Below are 19,161 nucleotides of genomic sequence, written 5' to 3' on the forward strand. Positions count from 1 at the left end.
GGGCGGGCCCGGCCCCATGGGGCCCGCCCATGACGCCGGGTCTGTTGAGGACGTTAATAAACCATCAACCCCAAATGATCGGATCGCTGCCTGACTTAGTGAGTTATTAACAATTGAACAAGATAATTCATAAATGCTTTAATAATACAGCTGTTCTTCCCATTGGGCCACCTAAGGGGTTTTCATAAGGATAGATTTTGCCCAAATAGGTTCAGCTATCAAAAATATGCCAAGATACCAAAACCAGGAAATAAATAAGGAAACAATAATATAAAGACAAGTTATACTCTTTTTTGTTGTTTCAAATTGAAAATAAAACCCTCTAACCTCATGACCGTAGTAGGCGTAGTGTATAGGAATGATGTAACAAAATCGAACAAAATGTATAACCAAGCGCCTGGAATTAGCCATGTCCATTTTTTGTAAAGCCCAATTTCTTACACAGATCTTTTATAGGACAGATGACCAAACCTTCCCCTAAAAACAAAGCACTTTAAACAATGTAAAAACCCCTCAAGACAATAAAAATTACTATATGAGCAAATAGAGAACCGCAGTGACGCGTCGTAAAACCCGGAAGTTAGCATTTTTAGCACTTCCGGTTCCTTCGTCAAAAAGCAATGCATTTTCTCCATAGGGTTTTGGAAAATAGCTCGAAATAAGGTCTGTGGTTGACACAAATTTAAGAGATAAATCACATTTTGTTCTACGACATTAAATACATCAGCAGTGACCCCACTGGTGATTTTTTAAGAGTTTACGTGTCTGAAAAACGATGGTTGTTACCAAGTGGCTGAATAGGACTACAGAAATTGTCGAGGCCGTTGGACGTCATTATTACGCCTAACACGTAAACACTCCCGCTAAATTTGTTTCCCCCTGTGTTCTGCTTGAAAGCAAGTACCTGCCTATCTTTAGTATCTGTATATTTATATCTGACCATTATAATCTGTATTTTTGAAATGGTCGTTTTTAACACCGTAGTTTTACAAATTATAGAATAATTAATTACCAGTGTTTTCCAATGTTACTCGGCAGTTCGTTTCGTTAGCTAAAGCTACCGCTACTAGTTAGCTACGCAATGGTTTGTTGCTTTGCTCCGGGTTGCAGCCACAGGTCTTCGCATGAAACGTGCTCGTTCTATCGTTTCCCGGCCAATGTTTTCCAAAGGAGAGTCTGGATTCGTGCCATGAGGTAAGCTGACGTTACATTTGTGTCCATGTCACGGTGAAATGTAAATGATGGGTAGTGACTAGAGGCTTCTCAATTCTTAAATTTCCCCTCGGACACACACACAAATATATTTATATAAATATATACAATTTAAAGTATGAGAGCTCAGCACTCTCATAATAACGCATAACACAATCAGAGACTGGATTATAGCTCCTCCAGAGAGCCTCCTCGATGCTCGGTCCTCGGTGTGCATTTAGAGAAATGAGATGTCCTTCAAAATGGCGCGCTGAAATTCATTTCCGGGTCACTACCGGAGGACCGAGGAGTCGAAATTTGAGTATTGAGAAGCCTCTACTGTATCGCCGTTTTAGAGATGGCGCTCCTGAAAAGACCGCAACATAAGTAAAGATAATGAATACATCCTATTAAAACCTGTGTGGCTTATATGATAAGTCTAATTAGTACAAGCAGCATAACGTTCCACCATGTAACTAAAGATTGTAGTCAGGGAAATCAGTTTGACATATTGAACTAATAAATCACCTCTGGCTGGCAGAGAACTCTCTGCTCCATAGCTTCTCTTGGACGTAAAATCACATGTACATTTTACATTTATATTCAATTTAATATTCCATCCCTCACATACTTTTGTTTATATAATAACTTATATTTATTTTTCTTGTTATGCTGCTGCAACACAAACATTTCCCAAATTGGGATCAATACAGTAATATCTTAATTAATTATTATAATTATATTATTATAATTAGTGTAGCAGCTGACACCTATTTTCAATATGGATTAATCTACCATTTATTTCTTTAGTTCAATTTTCATCTATAAAAATGTCAAAATAGTGAAAATGTTCACGAGACAAAGTGCAAGGTTATATCTTTAGATGTTTTGTTTTAGCCTATGTACTGTATGTCTTAATGCTCTTATATGTGACGGTGTGACTTCCATGAAACTAATATTTTATATCTTCCCAACAGACGAGCTGACAGGAAACCTAACACTCTAACAACATTGCAAAGGCGAGTAAATGTAAATTAAAAACGATTCACAATTTTTTTATTTCTTCTTCTTTCTTGCAGTGAGGTGAAGCTGACCTTGCACTTGGTGCCAGTAAGGATGTTCCTCACGCAGGCTGAATGTTTCTCCCTCCTTACTGACACAGAAGCCCTTGATTTACAATGCTTCACTAATTGTCATTTCCCTGGCTCTGTATAGGGACACTTTACCTCCAGCACAGCGGAAGACCCTACCAGACCATCTGGAGATGCCCCCAACACTCCTGATTGGGAGAGCCACAAACCTGACTCATGGACCTGCATCTGGGTTGCAGTGGTGAATGCCCTGACGCCCTCACATTCATTCATAGTCCCCCACTGTACAGACAAAACACCATCAAGGGCCTGTTGTTGCCCTAGCACCCTGGCAATAAGGGAAGCAGTCACACGCTTTGACCTCAGGACAGCTCCAAAGTTGCTGGCAGTCAACCTTCCTTTCCTGAACAAATGCCAGTTTGGGTTGGTTTGCTGACCAGTGGTAGCCACCTGAATTGCCCTCTGTTGCTCCTCAGATAATGCCATGCTTGCCACAATTGCCTCAGGTCCCTGATGCCCAACAGATTTGAGAATTTCAGGAACAGTAATGACGCATTTCCACTGCAACGGGGTAGCCCCGTTTAAGCATCCCTAAGCGTCCTCGCTCAGGCCTCGGGCTGCCTCGCTGGCCGTCCGAGGCCGTGGCGCATTTCCATTACAGTTTAGGACCTGGGGTAGCAACGCAGTGTAGGCGGGGCGATCGGCTTCACATTTCGAGTTGTTCCGTCGAGCTCCCGCTGGATTTTATCATCCCCAATGAGATGAAGGAACGTCGTCACCTCCTCGGTCGACCACGGTGTGCTTTTCTTATTAGACGTAGCCATTTTTGTAGCTCCTCCGTTTACAAAATGCTGTTTATAAAAATGCTGCCAGCTTGCTTCTAAATATATATGCGACGCTAGGGATGAACTCGCGCGCGATCTTGTGACGATTCTCTCTGACCTCGAACCGGAGCTGCCTGGACGCTGCAATCATGTTGCGCACTATCCGTGCTGAGTGTGCTGACTTTTCGTACAATGTCCCACTGTCTGGCTTCCTGCATAAAGTCAAGTGCTCGGCGCAGTTGTGGCGAAATGTCGCTCCTCTGTTTTCATTTAAACAGCTCCTTATATCCGTTAGCGCAGCTAGCTAGCACCAGATGCTAACAACAACAATGCACGTAAGGTCTCTCGCTCGCTCGGGCCACACATACACACACCCTCCCGGTAGTCCAGATGGCCAGTCGGTGCCTGCCGGTGAGCGTGGAAGTGTGGTCTGCCACAAGCGGGCGGCAGGAGCGGGGCTGTCAGCATCAGCTTGTAGATGGTACTTTAAACTCGATGCGCTCTGAAACTACGGGGCGGCCAAGGAAAAAAAAATACACATGCGTTAATCGCGTTAAAATAATTAGTGCCGTAAAAAAAAATGTATTATCGGTATAGGTCTTGAGAAGCAGGAAGTTATCGGTATCGGTTTCAAAAAACCAATATCGTGCATCCCTATTTGTAATGCCTTCCCAATTATCCCTTTAATTGTTTATAGCCTACTGTATGTTTATTTCATGGATATTTCTGTGTTTTCTGGTGTGTAATATTTGTAATCTTGGGGCCTCTTCTCTTTAACGTCTACATGCTACCACTGGCTCAGATAATGAAGAACAACAAAATAAGTTACCATAGCTATGCAGATGACACACACATTTACGTAACCATTTCACCAGGAGACTATGCTCCAATTCAAACACTGAGTAAGTGCATTGAACAAATCAACGACTGGATGTGTCAGAACTTTCTCCAATTAAACAAAGACAAAACTGAGGTAATGGTTTTTGGAGCCAAGGCAAAACGTATAAAAGTTAGCGCTGAGCTTCAGTCTGCAATGTTCAAAACAACAAATAAAGCCAGAAATCTAGGTGTAGTCATGGACTCTGACCTGAGTTTCAACAGTCACATTAAAACAGTTACTAAATCAGCCTACTATCACCTAAAGAATATAATCTAAGATTAAAAGACTAATGTCACAGCAGGATTTGGAAAAACGTTCCCATGCTTTTATCTTCAGTAGACTGGACTACTGTAATGGTGTCTTCACAGGTCTCACTAAAAAATCTATTAGGAAGCTGCAGCTGATTCAGAACGCTGCTGCTCGAGTCCTCACTGACACTAAGAAAGTGGATCACATCACTCCAGTTCTGAAGTCTTTACACTGGCTTCCTGTGTGTCAAAGAATAGATTTCAAAATACTGCTGCTGGTTTATAAAGCACTGAATGGTTTAGGCCCAAAATACATTTCTGACCTCCTGCTAAATTATGAACCATCCAGATCTCTCAGGTCTTCAGGGACTGGTCAGCTTTCTGTCCCCAGAGTCAGAACTAAACATGGTAAAGCAGCGTTCAGTTATTATGCTCCAAATATCTGGAACAAACTCCCAGAAACCTGCAGGTCCGCTGCAACTCTGACTACTTTTAATCCAGGCTGAAGACTTTTCTTTTTTGTCGCTGCTTTTAATTGAACTATTCATATCTTAGACTGCACTGTAACTTTTATCCATGTATTTTTTCTTTTAATGTTTATTTTATTAGCTTTTCTTTTTAATGACTAATTTTAAATGCCATTTTCTTAAATGTCTTTCATTTTTTGTAAAGCACTTTGAATTGCCTTGTGTTGAAAAGTGCTATATAAATAAACTTGCCTTGCCTTGCCTAATAAAGATTTCATGTGACACATAAAATGGATTTGTTGATGGAAATTAATGTGAATAAATTAACTCTAGGTTAACGGTACTCTTGCTATCACTATTCACCGACACTCTATAAACCTTGTCCCTCATGCTAGCCCTGACAACACCGGTAAGTACACCTTCATCTAGGCTGCACTGTTTTACGTGTCCTGACTTGTAGTGGTTCTCTCCTCTATCTACACTCTTCTTGTCATCTTTGTAAAACGATATCAGACTGGTAATTGACACAGCCATAACTACTAGTTAAATTCTGTGTGGCTAAAATGAAAAGCTTTGTTAAAATATGCAATCACGCGGAAGTCAAAGTCAGCTTTATTGTAAAAAATTCTACATGTGTTATACATCCAGAAATATCGTTTCCCACAGTGTGACATCCAGAAATATCGTTTCCCACAGTGTGACATGTATACATAAAACAAAACAAAAAGGGCCTAGATAAACGGGGTATACAGTTTAAAATGTTAATATATTTAAAGTGTTCAAAGTGCAGTTTCAGTGCAAGTCAGTTGAAACGATCTTAAGTTGGCGGTGACGTTGAAGTCGTGCGACCCTGCTGCTGTACTGGCTTGTAGTTCGTTTTATAGCATAACGTTAGCATTTAGCTTTGGCGACTAGATTTAGGATTCAAAAATTATAAAAGTAGGGTAGACATGTGGAGATTATCCAGCTGAACAAAACGTGATCCCTCTCTTAAATGTGTGTCAACCACAGACCTTATTTCGAGCTATTTTCCAAATCCTATGGAGAATTGCATTGCATTTTTCACGAAGGAACCGGAAGAAGTTTACTTCCGGGTTTTACGACGCGTCACTGCGGTTCTCTATACAGAAGCTGCAGAGACCCAAGACCAAATTCAGCACCTTATGTAACCGCCCTTTAATGGCTAAAGTCTTAAATAGAGCACATTTAAGAGCATCATTACTCACTGGGCAGAAGTAAGAGTTCTCAGAGATGTAGCGTGCCACCGACTCGTGGCTGGCCGAGGCCGCCATGACCAGCAGCAGCGCGTCCCGGGCCTGCTGTCCGATGGCTCCGTCCCGGTGGATGAAGGGAACGAGGAGGGAAAAGATCAGCAGGTTGGTGGAGCCCTGCTGAGCTGGAGCCGCCCGGAACAACATCTCCAGAACCACAGGCTGCCGGGCCATGGACACACAGATCTGGGGAGGATTCACAGAGTCACAATTATGAACAGTACTTGAGTATATTCCAAAATACAGAACAGGATATGGTTTTAATATGTGCACCAAGTCTAAAAATGTAACATTTCCTTTCCTTCTTCCTTTAACATACATATTGCAGCTAAATTAGCAGGATGAACTTTCTGCAGCACAAACCTCCCTTGTAAGTGCTTTACTGGAATTGACTCAAATTAAAGTCTGACTCAGTTATTCAACTTGTTATCCTTTCTGACTGTCAGGACGAATTAATCATTGTAATGTTAATCGGAAAGTAAAGTTTTGGGTATCTAGTCTATTGAAGATAAGTATATAGCCTCAAGGTGAATGTACCTGGTTGAGCAGCAGCACCAGGCTGTTTTCCAGAGCTAAAGGACAACCTAGTTCTGGGTCAGCACAAGCTCCCAGCAGCCTCAGCAGGGGGTGGTGGACGGCCGTGTGCTGCAGCAGAGGCTGCTGGGACTGTCCGATGAGCATCTCAAACAGCTTGAGCAGCGCCCCCTGGCTGTCTGGGTCCAGGCCGCGGCGGAGGTGCCACTGAACCAGAGACTCTAGAATATTCTCGGTGACCACCAGCTCCAGGATGGGGCCCATGGGTGCCACGTCGGCCACGCCCTCTGGGCTCTCAGCGGGCCGCTCCTCTGCCAGCAGACACAACATCTGGTCAGTGTGATTCCTCACTGCCGTCAGGTCATCGCTGGAGGAGGAAGGCTCCTGCTGCTCCAACACCCACGAGACCTGAGTAAAGGTACAGTGATTTCATGTTTAACTCTTAGCACTGATCTCATTGTTTCAAGAGTTAAAAAGTAACACCAGTGAGCACTAACAGGAACCAGTTCAGAATGACAGCAGGCAAGGTCATTACACTGATTCAATTCATTCATCTGGACATCTCATAGTAGGAAAAGCAAAGGATTCAAATATGACATGATGGCTGATTTCCATTTAGCTTCTTCAATTTCAGTGGCTTTTCCCTCCCACTGTGGCTGTGTCTGAAACCACTTTGTTTACTGTCTGCCATTTCTTTCAGGTGTCATGTTTCTGATGCCACGGCCACACAAGGACGAAAACGGTCGTTTGCGTTACTGTTTAGTGTCATATAGACCGTTCGGCCACACGAGGACGACCGAATACGGCACTAAACGACTGCGGAAACGATAACGGGTTCCAAGGTGGATAGAACGGCATACGCAACGCTCTGGGGGGTCCAACGGCTCCGTGTGTACGCCGTATACGATCATTTTCTGATAATGATGAGGCAATAGCCCCGCCTCTCCCCACCTCTGCTGCTCACCCCCCGCGTCAAAGTAAACTGCACACTGAATTCAGATTATTTATCTTTCTCTCGATATGGACATAAACGCGAGTGAAGTCTAATCTGACAGGACGGAGACACCTCTCAAACTACCTAAAACTAGTTATAAATATGTTATTTTTACTGTCGGCCGGGTCACTTCATTACTGGATCAGCTGCTGCATGAGACAGACACTGGCGCTGTCCAAAGAGAGGGAGGAAAAAGAGAGGCTCCGTGTATTTTATTATTATATTATATAGAGTCGTTATTCATTTGTTTTAAAGCTCAATAAATAACAAAGAAGACCTTTGACCGGCACTTTTATAATTTTGTCAGAAGATTTAAACTTTAATACACGTTGACTGGCGAAAAACTCTGCCCGGTTCCCTCGGCCCCCCACCGCGGAGAATAAACAGAAGGGCAAACCATGACAACCATGCTTCTTCGCTGCTTTTGTGGAGGAAGTTACAGCGCCACGTACAGGCTCGGCCTATGTACTGCAGCTTCTCCAGCGGTTGGAGCTAAACGGAGCTGTCCGTGGGGCAGACACTATCCGGATGACTATTGCGTGTGGACGGAAGCTTTTTTGCGATTGCGTTTGCGTTAATCCTATGCGTTTAGCCGTTTTCGTCCTCGTGTGGCCGGGGCCTGAGTGTGAGATCTATACTGTAGTGCTCTCTAAAATGTCAATAGTGGAAGGACAAAAGTAATGTCTATGAGCGGTTTCGCAACATTTATCAAGTGGTCTACCAGTTAGCGTGACATTGCATTGATGACTTTGCAAGATAGTAGTGGTGCAGATAAGAGATGTGCTTCTTTGTGTTGATATGTCATGAGCAAGAAGCCAGAACTAATGTGTGAATGTTGCACAACACAAATTTGTATTTTTAAATACACATTTATCTCAAAATCCACTTAGGTGTAACTGTACTATAAGATGAATGCCTCTAACCTTTCTTTACAAACTATGAATGCATAAAGGCTTGATAATTTTTTTTTTAAAGGGTGTTCCTGTTTTACTTCAACCCAAAAACTTGCATGACAGTACTAGGAATCATGTAGCGACATGTAGGAGTCGAGATTACTATTACATCTTGTGCTGATGTTGCAATTCATTTGCGACATATGACAGAATACCGTCTGCTTCTTATCTAGTAGATTTATTTAAAGAATAATAATAAGCCTTAAACAAACTTCAGATATGTGATAGTGCCTCTGAGGAAATGCAGGCAGTGGCAAGGCTGTGTAACCCATAAAACACTCAGTCGGTGTTTGGACATAAGCCAGTCACACTGTGTTTGACTGACTGACCGCTCTCATTAGCACTGGCACAGCCAACTGAATGTGTGAACATACACACTTGGTGTCTAAACAGATAATCATTCACTAAAATAAAAAAAGAGCCTTTAAATTCTAACGGGCATTGACTTGCAACCAAAATTGAACATTTATTTGTTGTCTGTGTGCTGCTCAACCAAAAACAAAACCTGAACATATTTGCATCTGAGTCACACTGGATCTAAGGTGTGTGTAACCTGCCTGTGGGGTAAGATGCAAGTTATGACTGGCCCCTTTTAATACCCAGCATTAACATGCGTCTTTTGTAAACGGATCACAAATGTACAGCTCGAAGTAAATGTGTGAATGCCCCCAGATGACACATTAAGATCAGATAGCTTGTCCGCTGATGGATTTGGATAATATTGCAACAGGGGGATTCTTTAGTAACCTTTTATAGTATAGCCGAGATGTCATTACCTCAAAGGTTATATGAAAAAGAACACTATGTTTTTACCGCAACAAAATATGTAATTTCATCAGAATTTAAGAGGAGGGTGTGTCTCCAGCTCACCTGTCTCCAGTGGTTCTCAAACACCATGAGGCAGGTCTCCGGGTCGGCAGTGCATGGACTGGAGGGGGCGGCGCTGCGGCCCGACCGACTCCCAGGACCCCGCGGGTTCAACCTGCTCAGCCAGCTCATACTAGACTCAGTAAGAGTCACAAGAACTATTAAGATGAAACGGAGTTCCAGCAAAGAGAAAATTAAAAAAATTAAAGTCGGACTCTCGTAGCAAGAGAAGGCAGAAAGAAAAAATTGAGGAAAGGAAAAGATGTGGGAAGGAGGAGAGGGATACGGGGGGAGGAAGGGTATCTGAAGAGAGAAGGAGGAAAGGGAGTGCAGACGAGCTGTCACTGCCAGTCAGAGTACGCCGAGGAGAAGCGCTGCTGCTTTAGAATGTCCCTGTCCCCCTGTAGACGCTGTCATCCAGTCTGAAGCCAACACCACTCCATAGCCAGTCAGGACCTTCTCTGGGCTGAGCTAATAAAAACACACAACACAACAGCATGTAAACATATATTCACAAACTTAACCTTCTCTACTCAATAATTAGCAATATATCACACAATGGTCTCAGACAGTCAGACATATAAAAGTGATAGCTAACTAAGTGTAAAATGTACACAATTAAAACAGCCATTGATTCAGAAATCTATCATTAGTGCTGTGTTTTTGTGTGTGTGTGCTTTCCTAAAACAAACACATTAGTCAGCCTCTACAGTATGTTGTTACCAGGGAAACCAGTCGGCCCCTCTCTAGAAAAAGCTACATCCAGTCCATAATGGGCTCATAAAGTAATTGTCTGACCTGTAGTTCATGCAAATGTGACTCATTTGCCTATTATCAAAGTTAGAGACAAGTTAATGATTACAATTATTTATAAAATTGAGATGCTTGCTTTTCGTTGCTTAAAGTTTTACTCAAACAATTGACATGAGTGATTATATCCGACAACCAAAGTATATTCAGTATTTGATCAATGTTGCATAATCGCATGGTAGTAAAGAGAAAAGAGAGCAGTCATGGTGAAGCAACAGGCACGGACAGTTTAAGATCAAACCTCAAAAACCAGTGACACCTTTGCATTTCAGTGATGGCGTTACTTTCGACTATCTGCAATAACCAGATGGCGAGCAATTGTGGAAAACATGCTGTTAAAAATATCTCAAATAATATTCAACTGTTAGAATTGTTAAACATACACAGCTTTTTCCACAGCATAGCTTAAAACACGAATGTGGGCTATCACATTTTAAGAGCTCCTAAAAGTATCTGCCAGAAGTAGTGCATATTAGGGGGATTATTTGAAAAGGACTAAACAGATGTACAGTGGTGAAGCGGATTATGCAAAGATGAAGAGTAGTTTGGATGTTTTGATGCCTTTTTTTGCTGGGACCCAACATCTGAGTCCAACCTTCAAGCAAACACTTCATATATTCTGCATATGCCACAACAGGTTGCAGTTACCAAAGTACTAACTGCAGGAGAAACCTGATTCTCTGGAGAAAATGTAGTTCTAAGGTAATGTCCATTAAGCATGGAATAATATAGCTATTGCTATAAACCTTTTGGCTTTCATCCTCTCAGTATTAGTGCTAGTCAATAATCCATAGGACCACACTAATTGGTCCGGAAAGGTTCAACAGGTTATCGAGTTCAATGCCAGACTGCTATTAAGAAGCATATATAAATAAACCTTTATGTTGATTTATTTTATTATTTAACACCACATGATGTTGACTGAAGTCATGACATGGACTTAGGTCAGATAAAGGTCGGATGGCCCACCTAAATCAATAACGCACCGTGCTTTTCTGTTCTTACATTTCTCATAAAGCCGCCGTTTGATGATCTACACACTGAAGAATGCAGGAGAAATGTAACGTCTTAGCTTCCTTTAATGATTCACAAGCTCTGAACAGGTGAGTCAAAGTTCTCTTTAGTCTTGTTACCCGACGAATACTTTTCTTAGAATAAAATGAAACCATACCAAGACACTCAACCCAGAAAGACTCAAAACTGAAATGTATCTACAGCAAAATTACCTCCTGACAATTCAATCTTTTGTTACACCATGAATGTAATTTACCTTACATGCACGCAGGCCAGTCTTCCTCAGCTTAAACATGCACCACTTTCTAAACCACATGCGGAAATGCTAAGTGTCTTTTATTGTCACGTCACACACAGCATAATAATAAAACCACCTGTAAAATGAGTTCAAAGTTCAACTACAGATTCCACTAAGGGGAGGCTGCCTTCATAAAGACAACAGAGTTTGTCAAAGGTTAGTGATTGAACACAACTCGTCTTGACTTATCTCACACCAAAATGTCTAAAGTCCAAGAAATACTCTGAGACATTCAGATGGACTGAAAGGAGAAGCACGTTTATTTCCAAAGTGTCTCTGACTGACTACTGTTAAAACTGAGAGCCACACCTGCTTTCTGGCGTGAACACATTCAGAGCTCTGAGCTCTCATGAACATTCAGTATTTCACCTTCCTCACATTTCTACTTCTGTCCCTCTTTGTATTTAATGTAGAACATTTAGACACTGATCACATCTGTGTTTGCATTGGTAGGTGCAGTGACTTTTCATAGCAGCTGTTACAACGGATATGAAGACTGTGCTGCAGACACATTTCAGAAAGCACCTTGGCATTCAATATCTTACACTAAACTTGAGTAAATTACTATATCTATCATAACACATGATGTTAAAGTACTTGATAGGAGTATAACTTAAGCGATGTGCCTTTGATCAAGAAACCACACCATTTTTGAAAGCAGAATTGACTTCCAAAGCAAAGTTACAGGAAAAACCATTATCGTCTGATGTAATTCAGGCTATCCCATATTGTATCATAACAAGTCAGCCATCAGTCACTGCGGTGTTTTGGGTCATGTGTCCCCTTCAGTCTGACAGGCTGTTAGCGCACCTAGCTCTCAAACACCAAAAAGGACGACCTTGCATTTCAACCGGTTGTTTAATTAACGTCATCTTAATAGCATTTGTGCTTCAAATCGGATCTTTTAGTCATCACCAAGCGCCAGATCTCACATTATCCAACACAAGCGGCTTACGCTGGGGTCCGCCGAAAAACAACAATCAATGCATTTCAATAGCGAGATGATGTAGCGGGACAGCTACTTGGTACTGATAATTAGCTATGTTAGGAATGTCAACCATGTTTATCTTTAATTAACCGAGCTGAAGTGTCTTTTTAAAAAAGGTGGTAAAATAGTCACTCACCTTTGTTATTTGTAGGACTCTCAACAGTTATTCCTGATTTCCACGGATACCTGCTAGCTGGTTGCTAGTGAGTTAGCGCTGGTTGCTAACGACTAGCTGCTAATGAATTCCACAATGTCAGAGCAGTAAAGGGATGAGCAGCACGCAAGTGACCTGGAGACAACTGGTGAGCTAGAGAATATTGAGCTGGGGAAGCTGACACATTAACCACTCCTTCATTCGGGCTGCTGTGCATCCTGTTAGAGACTGATAAACATCCCATTTGATGATTTCTCAAACACTCTTCCTTTTCCCGCAGCCATCTTACTTTAACTCCTCCCACACGACTTCTCTGACTCACACCCACAGCGACGCTGCTCCTCTGCTGTGTGAAGGTGCTAAAGTGACACAAATAAGCAGTAAACACTGTGACCCATGGGCGTCACTTTGTTAGAAAAAGTGGTGGGGACAATTTCTCCAGATTTAACATCAGCATAGCAGAAGACACAATATGTCCCTCCCCTCCCTTTGATGTTGAACCTCAAGCATCTGCATGAAAAACCAGTGCAGACCTCTGGACCACCAATGTGGTTTATCAATGAACACCCAACTAGACGTGTTGGTGTGATGTAATTTTGAGGGACTTTGTACCTGTATAAACACAACTGGCACAGGTATGGAGGACAGAACATGACATGAGTGCAAACAAATAAAAATGCATAAATACAGGAATACAAAAATACAATAATAATACAATTTTGGAGAAAAAAACCTGAATAAATATATGTGGAAATAAGTACAAGAATACATAAACATAAGAAAAAATAAATAATATGGAAATAAATAAAATGTAAATTGAGAATAAAACAGAACACACACATATTTACGGTATATCTTTAATGTATTTCTAAATGTATTTTCACTTACATTTATATATTTATTAATTTCTGTGTGACTGTTTCATACAATGTTTTTTGCTTGGTATCCTTGTATTCTGTGGATACAACAACATTTATAACGTACTTTCACTTGCTCTGAAAGTCAGAGCCCTCAAGAGCCAGATTATAAATGTTTATTAGCGTCAACAATTGTGTTGCTATTAAAGGTTTTGCTACTACCTTAAAACATGCTGGAGAAGGAAAGGGGTGAGTATTTAGTTGGTCTTCAGCCTATCGCTAGATGCTGCTAAATCCTACACATGCGCTTTAAAGCCTACTCCAATTGAAAAAAAAACTATTTAACTTTCATAGATATGGGGGAGACTGATCCAAACAAGAGTAGCAAAGGTCAAATACTGTAGGCCTACTGTGACTCTGGTCTCAACTGGCTTATCCTTTCAAAAAGAGCTGTATGCTATTTTCCCCTAAGGCAACTCAATTGTGTCTTTTATTAGATCCTGCCTGCTTTATGTAATGCCCACATCTTAATTTCAAAACCGCACACAGGTCAAAAGACCATGTTAAAACAACAGACCAAACCATGGCTAAGGCATCAGATAATACTGGACTCAACCAGGGATAAAACACTGGTAATTACATCCCAAACTGGGGCTAATACATATGATATTGTAGGAGTCTCAAGTTTCAAACCCACGCTGAGCTAACCCTCATGCTAATGCTACAAAACACCATCTGAATCCTTAGGCTCCCAGGTGAATAGTATTACATATAATTGAATGAAGAAATTCTGCAATCAGGCTATTCATTTCACGTTTCCGCTCTTGATGTTCAACTTGTGTAACAAATGTAAATTATTTATACATATTTTGTTTTTCCTTTTTATTTTAATAGTTATTGGAAACATTTTCTTTGGTCAGATCAACCCAAATGAAGAAGACATAATGTGTTGTCTTTTGCAACACACATTGCATGTATATGTTTATTGACAGTGGCACATATAGTTTGCTCTCTATCCTCCAGTTATTGTTTGTTGTCACTCACTGCCTGTACGATGTGCAGAGGAAGACCTCTCTGGTTTTTCTAGGTGAAGAAAGAATTCCCAGAGGACACTTGACATCTGTTGTGATTTTCTTCCATGGAGACCTGCATCACCAGGCAGAGCTCAGGTACACCTGGTTTGTTGTTAGGTGAACCACAGAGTACAACCTGATGCAGAAGGTTGTATGAATTATTGTCCGATATTTTACATTTCTTATGCAGGTCGGGACAAGATCAAATGCAAAGGCCATGTTAAGTTAGAAAAACGTGTTAGTCTACTTTGGAGAATGGATAAAACAGGTGGTGCAAGTATCAGAGGTAACCAGTGGCAGAGACTGCTCAGTTGGAAACGGGGGTAAGAAAGTGACTGAAGATGGAGAAGATGGAGAAAATGGAGTCAAGGACGAAGCAAAACCAAACACCAATCTGGATCAAAAGTTGAAAGTCAAGTAAGTCCTTCATGTATCTATACTCATGGCGTTAATTCAGACTTTATTACTGCTGAGGAGAGAAGACATTAAATAATAAATAAATCTAGCTAATATACCTTAGTAGTGAGCATTTAAATCCACAGTAACAGAATTTCCCCCAACTTTATATTCTTGTTTTTGCATCTTAAATGGTTGATTTCTTTTAAAAATCTGAGATTAAACTACAAGCAGATATTGAGGACCTTACAATGAAGCAGGATAGGCAATATGGACAAAATTGAATATTCTGATAATTATCATATAATTATTTTAATGATGCGTTATTGTATGTACACATACCGAGTCACTTGACGAAAAGGGAAAATCACGTAATATTAAAATAAAATGGAATGATATTTACTGTCATTACACTATACTCAGGGCTTTTTCTCAGTGCAGTTACATGAAGAGGTTAACTACAACAGCTGTAAGCCATTAATGCAGATGTTTTACTACAATATGTGTTACAATTTATGCAAATATATGTTTTTGACTATTTATTCATAGAGAACCATAACCCACAGTCTCTGGGAAAAACCTCCTCATGTCACACCCACATCATCATTACTGATTGCCCTCATTTCCCTCTGTTTCCTCTTCATCATATTTTCCCTCTGTCTTCTCTTCATCATTGTTTCCTTCTGTCTTCTCTTCATCATTATTTCCCTCTCAGGTGGACAGAATTGGTGTTTGATCCAGCAGAAAAGTTTTATTATGTCTGGTTACAGGTCATGATATTTCCCATCATCTATAACTGGGTGATCATCATTTTGAGGTACAAATATGAGTAATCAAGTATCCAAGCTTATAACCTTTTATCCTTGGACATCCATCATCTGTTTGGTTATGTTTTCTCAGGACGTGCTTCACTACAATCGCATTCAACTACCTGCCTGTCTGGATGACACTGGACTATGTGGCAGACCTCATGTATTTGGTTGACATGATAATCACTGTCCACACAGGTACACATTTTTATTGTAGAGAAATTAATTAATGTCTACACATATGTCATATAAAAGCTGTTATATAAAGGAACACAATAAGTATTAATAGAGTAAAAATAATTAGAACAATCAGACCGCAGATAATAGGCATAATTGGAAAATAAGGTACAATAAGTTATGTAATATATTCAAATCTATCTGGTTCAACAGACTACCAGACCTTAGGCAACAATATTCTAAGTAGTCTTGTATTATAAGACTTCTTGATTTTTTTCAAACACACTCCATTTGCTCAAATATATGTCTATACCCAGACAACATTAAACATTGTAAGTGACAACCTACAGTAATTCGACTATATGAATGTTTTCTGGCATTTGATAGACCTTGTTTTTCTTTTTCCAGGTTACTTGGATCAAGGCATCCTGATCAAGGACCTTGCTCACCTGAAGAAGCGTTACCTGCACTCTAAACATTCCTAAGGGACCTGGTTTCCTTGCTTCCCACAGACTTCCTCTACTTTGTCTTTGGCCTCGAAACTCCAATGGTGAGGATCAACCGTCTTGTGCGTATACCACGACTTGATGAGGCGCTGGATCGCATGGAGACAAGAACCTCCTACCCGAACACCTTCCGTATTACCAAGCTGATGATCTACATATTTGTGTTGATCCACTGGAACGCCTGTCTCTACTTTGCACTGTCCAGCTACATCGGCTTCGGAAGTGATCGTTGGGTCTACCCCAACATCACCAAGCCCGAGTTTGCCTCCATGCGCCGTCAGTACTTTTACTGCTTCTGGTTCTCTGCCCAGATTTTCACCACAGTGGGAGACACCCCACTGCCAAAAAGGGAAGAGGAATACTTGTTTATGATTGCAGACCTGCTCATTGCTGTGCTGGTGTTTGCTTCAATTGTTGGAAATGTTGGCAATGTCATCACAAGCCTAAGGGACCGTGATAATGTCTTCTTTCCTAACCATGAGTTGGTAAGTCAAAAGCCTAACCTGACACTAAGCTAGAGGTTATTTCATTTGTTGTATGGAAAATAAGGTTATTTTGTCTGCTTCAGGTGAAGGCTTACCTGCGTAGCCATCACATTAGCAAGGAGCTTCGACAGCGAATCGACAACTGGTACCAAACATCTTCACATCAACAAGAAGATAATGCGAGAGAAGGAAATCCTGGAGCAGCTGCCCTTACATCTGAGAACAGAGATCGCTGTTAGCGTTTCACCTTCCCACGCTCTCCAAAGTCACCATCTTCCAGAGCTGTGAGAAAAGCCTGCTGGAGGAGCTGGTGCTTAAACTAACACCTCAGGTCAGGGGAAATACTAAACAGCTCAACGGCTTTGTCTAGTTTATTATCTAATACATATCCTTTTACAAAATAATTGTTTAGGAATAAAGAAGTTTATCTCTTTTGGTTTTCCAGGTGTTCAGTCCAGGAGAGTATGTCTGCAGGAAAGGAGATGTGGGCCATGAAATGTACATCATCAGAGAGGGGAAACTTGCAGTTGTAGCAGATGACGGGGTCACAGAGTATGCTGTGCTTACTGACTCGAATTTCTTTGGGGAAATTAGTATTCTCAACATCAAAGGTTAGTCCAGTTCTACTACACGGACATTCCTCAATGCACATTTTTGACACAATACAAAGCATTTTCTTGTACTCGGACATATAGACTTTAATTGAGTCAACAGTGCAAAAGGATTACATTTAGTACAAAGGGAAGAGACATCTTTCTGTGGTGATTTGGATCTTGATAATGCTTTTAGCTCTATACACTCCACCAACACTCAGGAATTAAGTACCTGCTGTAAAGATTGGTCCAGACTATAAAAGCTGGTAGGCCGTAGTTGAAGAGAAATGAAAGGAAAGTTCCATCTCTAGATCGTCATAGTCACAGATAATGTGCATAGGAAGATCCTGTAAATGAAGATAATGAAAGGAAATTGCAGTCTGTCTGGAAAGCACTGAATTGTAAAATATGAATACTTAAATATGAATACTATTAACCTTCTCATTGAGGCAGCAATAAGAAGGTTCCCTAATGCCTCTGAAAGACGAGTGACTTTGTAATGATATATCTTTTTTAATATTGCTGAATTTTTACAAAACTTTTGTTTCCTTTTAGGCAACAAGTCTGGCAATCGTCGCACTGCCAACATCCGAAGCATTGGCTACTCTGACCTGTTCAGCTTGTCAAAAGAAGACCTGACCGATGTGCTATCAGAGTTCCCCGCAGCTAAACGTCACCTGGAGGAGAAAGGCAGGCAGATCCTGACAAAGATGGGCATGTTGGTGGACACTGGGGAGGAAAAGGAAGGGGAGGAGGACAACGTTGAAACAAAGATAAACACGTTAGAAAGCAACTTGGAAATCCTGCAGACAAAACTAGCTCGACTTATGATGGAATTAGAGTCGAGCAATCGTAAGATGCAGGCCAGGGTGGAGCAGCTTGAATTGGAAGTTGCAGCATTGGGGAATCAGCCGTTAGAAGATGAGGAAGAAAGAATAAAAAGAGAGTTAAGAGGGGAAGGGGTGGGAGAGGAGGTTGGATGGGAGCGAGAAGAGGCTGAGGGAGAAGAAGAGGAGGGTTTAGATGCAAAGGTTAAAAAACAAGAACAGGGGGAAGATGGTAATGAGTTGACCAAAGACGGAGATGGAGAGAGTACTAAAAGTAGAGAGGGAGATGTGGAAAAGATGGAGGTAGATAAGTCTGGACTGAAGGACCCAGATGATCAGGAAAAGAAAGAAAAAGATGATAGCGAGAAAAACAAAGACAAAGGAGATGACAGACCTGGGAAAGGAGATGGAGCTGAGATTGAACTTGAAGAGGAGAAAGAAGAGAAAAGTGGCGAGGTAGATTCTGAAGAGGGGGGAGAAACGGCTGAGGGAGATTCAGAAAATAAGGACATGAAGCAGAAAGATGAAGGCCAGACAAAAAAAGAATGAAAAAGCAAATCAACCAAACAACAGAATGTTATAAAAACAACCTTAGTGTGTATTATTGTCTGTATATTTGTCTGTTTTATATTAAAAAAACTCAACACTTCATTGACACACATTGTGCAATACACATGGTTACCACTAGATGGCAGCAATGTATTCCCCACAGTAGAGTTGAAGCTACGTGACAGATAGTGTAGCCTTCACAAACATACACCTGAAAACTACTGCTAGGTTTTAAGAAGTCCTTTCAGGTATAGTGGCAGTTACAGGGACTTGTGTTGCTGTATTGGACTTTAAATACATTACTG

At 41.1% G+C, this 19,161-nt stretch overlaps 2 protein-coding genes across 3 annotated transcripts in view; one reads left to right on the forward strand and one right to left on the reverse strand.

The window, feature by feature from the left end:
* Positions 1-12,927, reverse strand: part of fam160a2 (family with sequence similarity 160 member A2) — a 37,594-nt gene extending 24,667 nt beyond the window's left edge. The window contains exons 1-4 of one of the 2 annotated variants that reach the window (XM_034213333.1): positions 12,567-12,927; positions 9,324-9,791; positions 6,510-6,914; positions 5,928-6,158 (exon numbers count right to left, since the gene is read on the reverse strand). In XM_034213333.1, coding sequence (XP_034069224.1) covers positions 5,928-6,158; positions 6,510-6,914; positions 9,324-9,452 — 765 coding nt within the window. In that variant the 5' untranslated portion in view covers positions 9,453-9,791; positions 12,567-12,927. The remainder of the gene's footprint in view (positions 1-5,927; positions 6,159-6,509; positions 6,915-9,323; positions 9,792-12,566) is intronic. The other variant, XM_034213332.1, reaches the window with a different exon arrangement.
* Positions 12,928-15,683: 2,756 nt separating this feature from the next.
* Positions 15,684-18,856, forward strand: cnga4 (cyclic nucleotide gated channel subunit alpha 4). The gene is given in 9 exon segments (XM_034213273.1): positions 15,684-15,727; positions 15,811-15,917; positions 16,305-16,370; positions 16,373-16,887; positions 16,971-17,039; positions 17,041-17,130; positions 17,132-17,218; positions 17,333-17,498; positions 18,036-18,856. Coding segments are annotated over 9 exon segments (1,965 nt in total).
* Positions 18,857-19,161: the final 305 nt, after the last annotated feature.

Source organism: Gymnodraco acuticeps, unplaced genomic scaffold (genome assembly GCF_902827175.1).
Source record: "Gymnodraco acuticeps unplaced genomic scaffold, fGymAcu1.1, whole genome shotgun sequence".
Lineage (NCBI taxonomy): Eukaryota > Metazoa > Chordata > Actinopteri > Perciformes > Bathydraconidae > Gymnodraco > Gymnodraco acuticeps.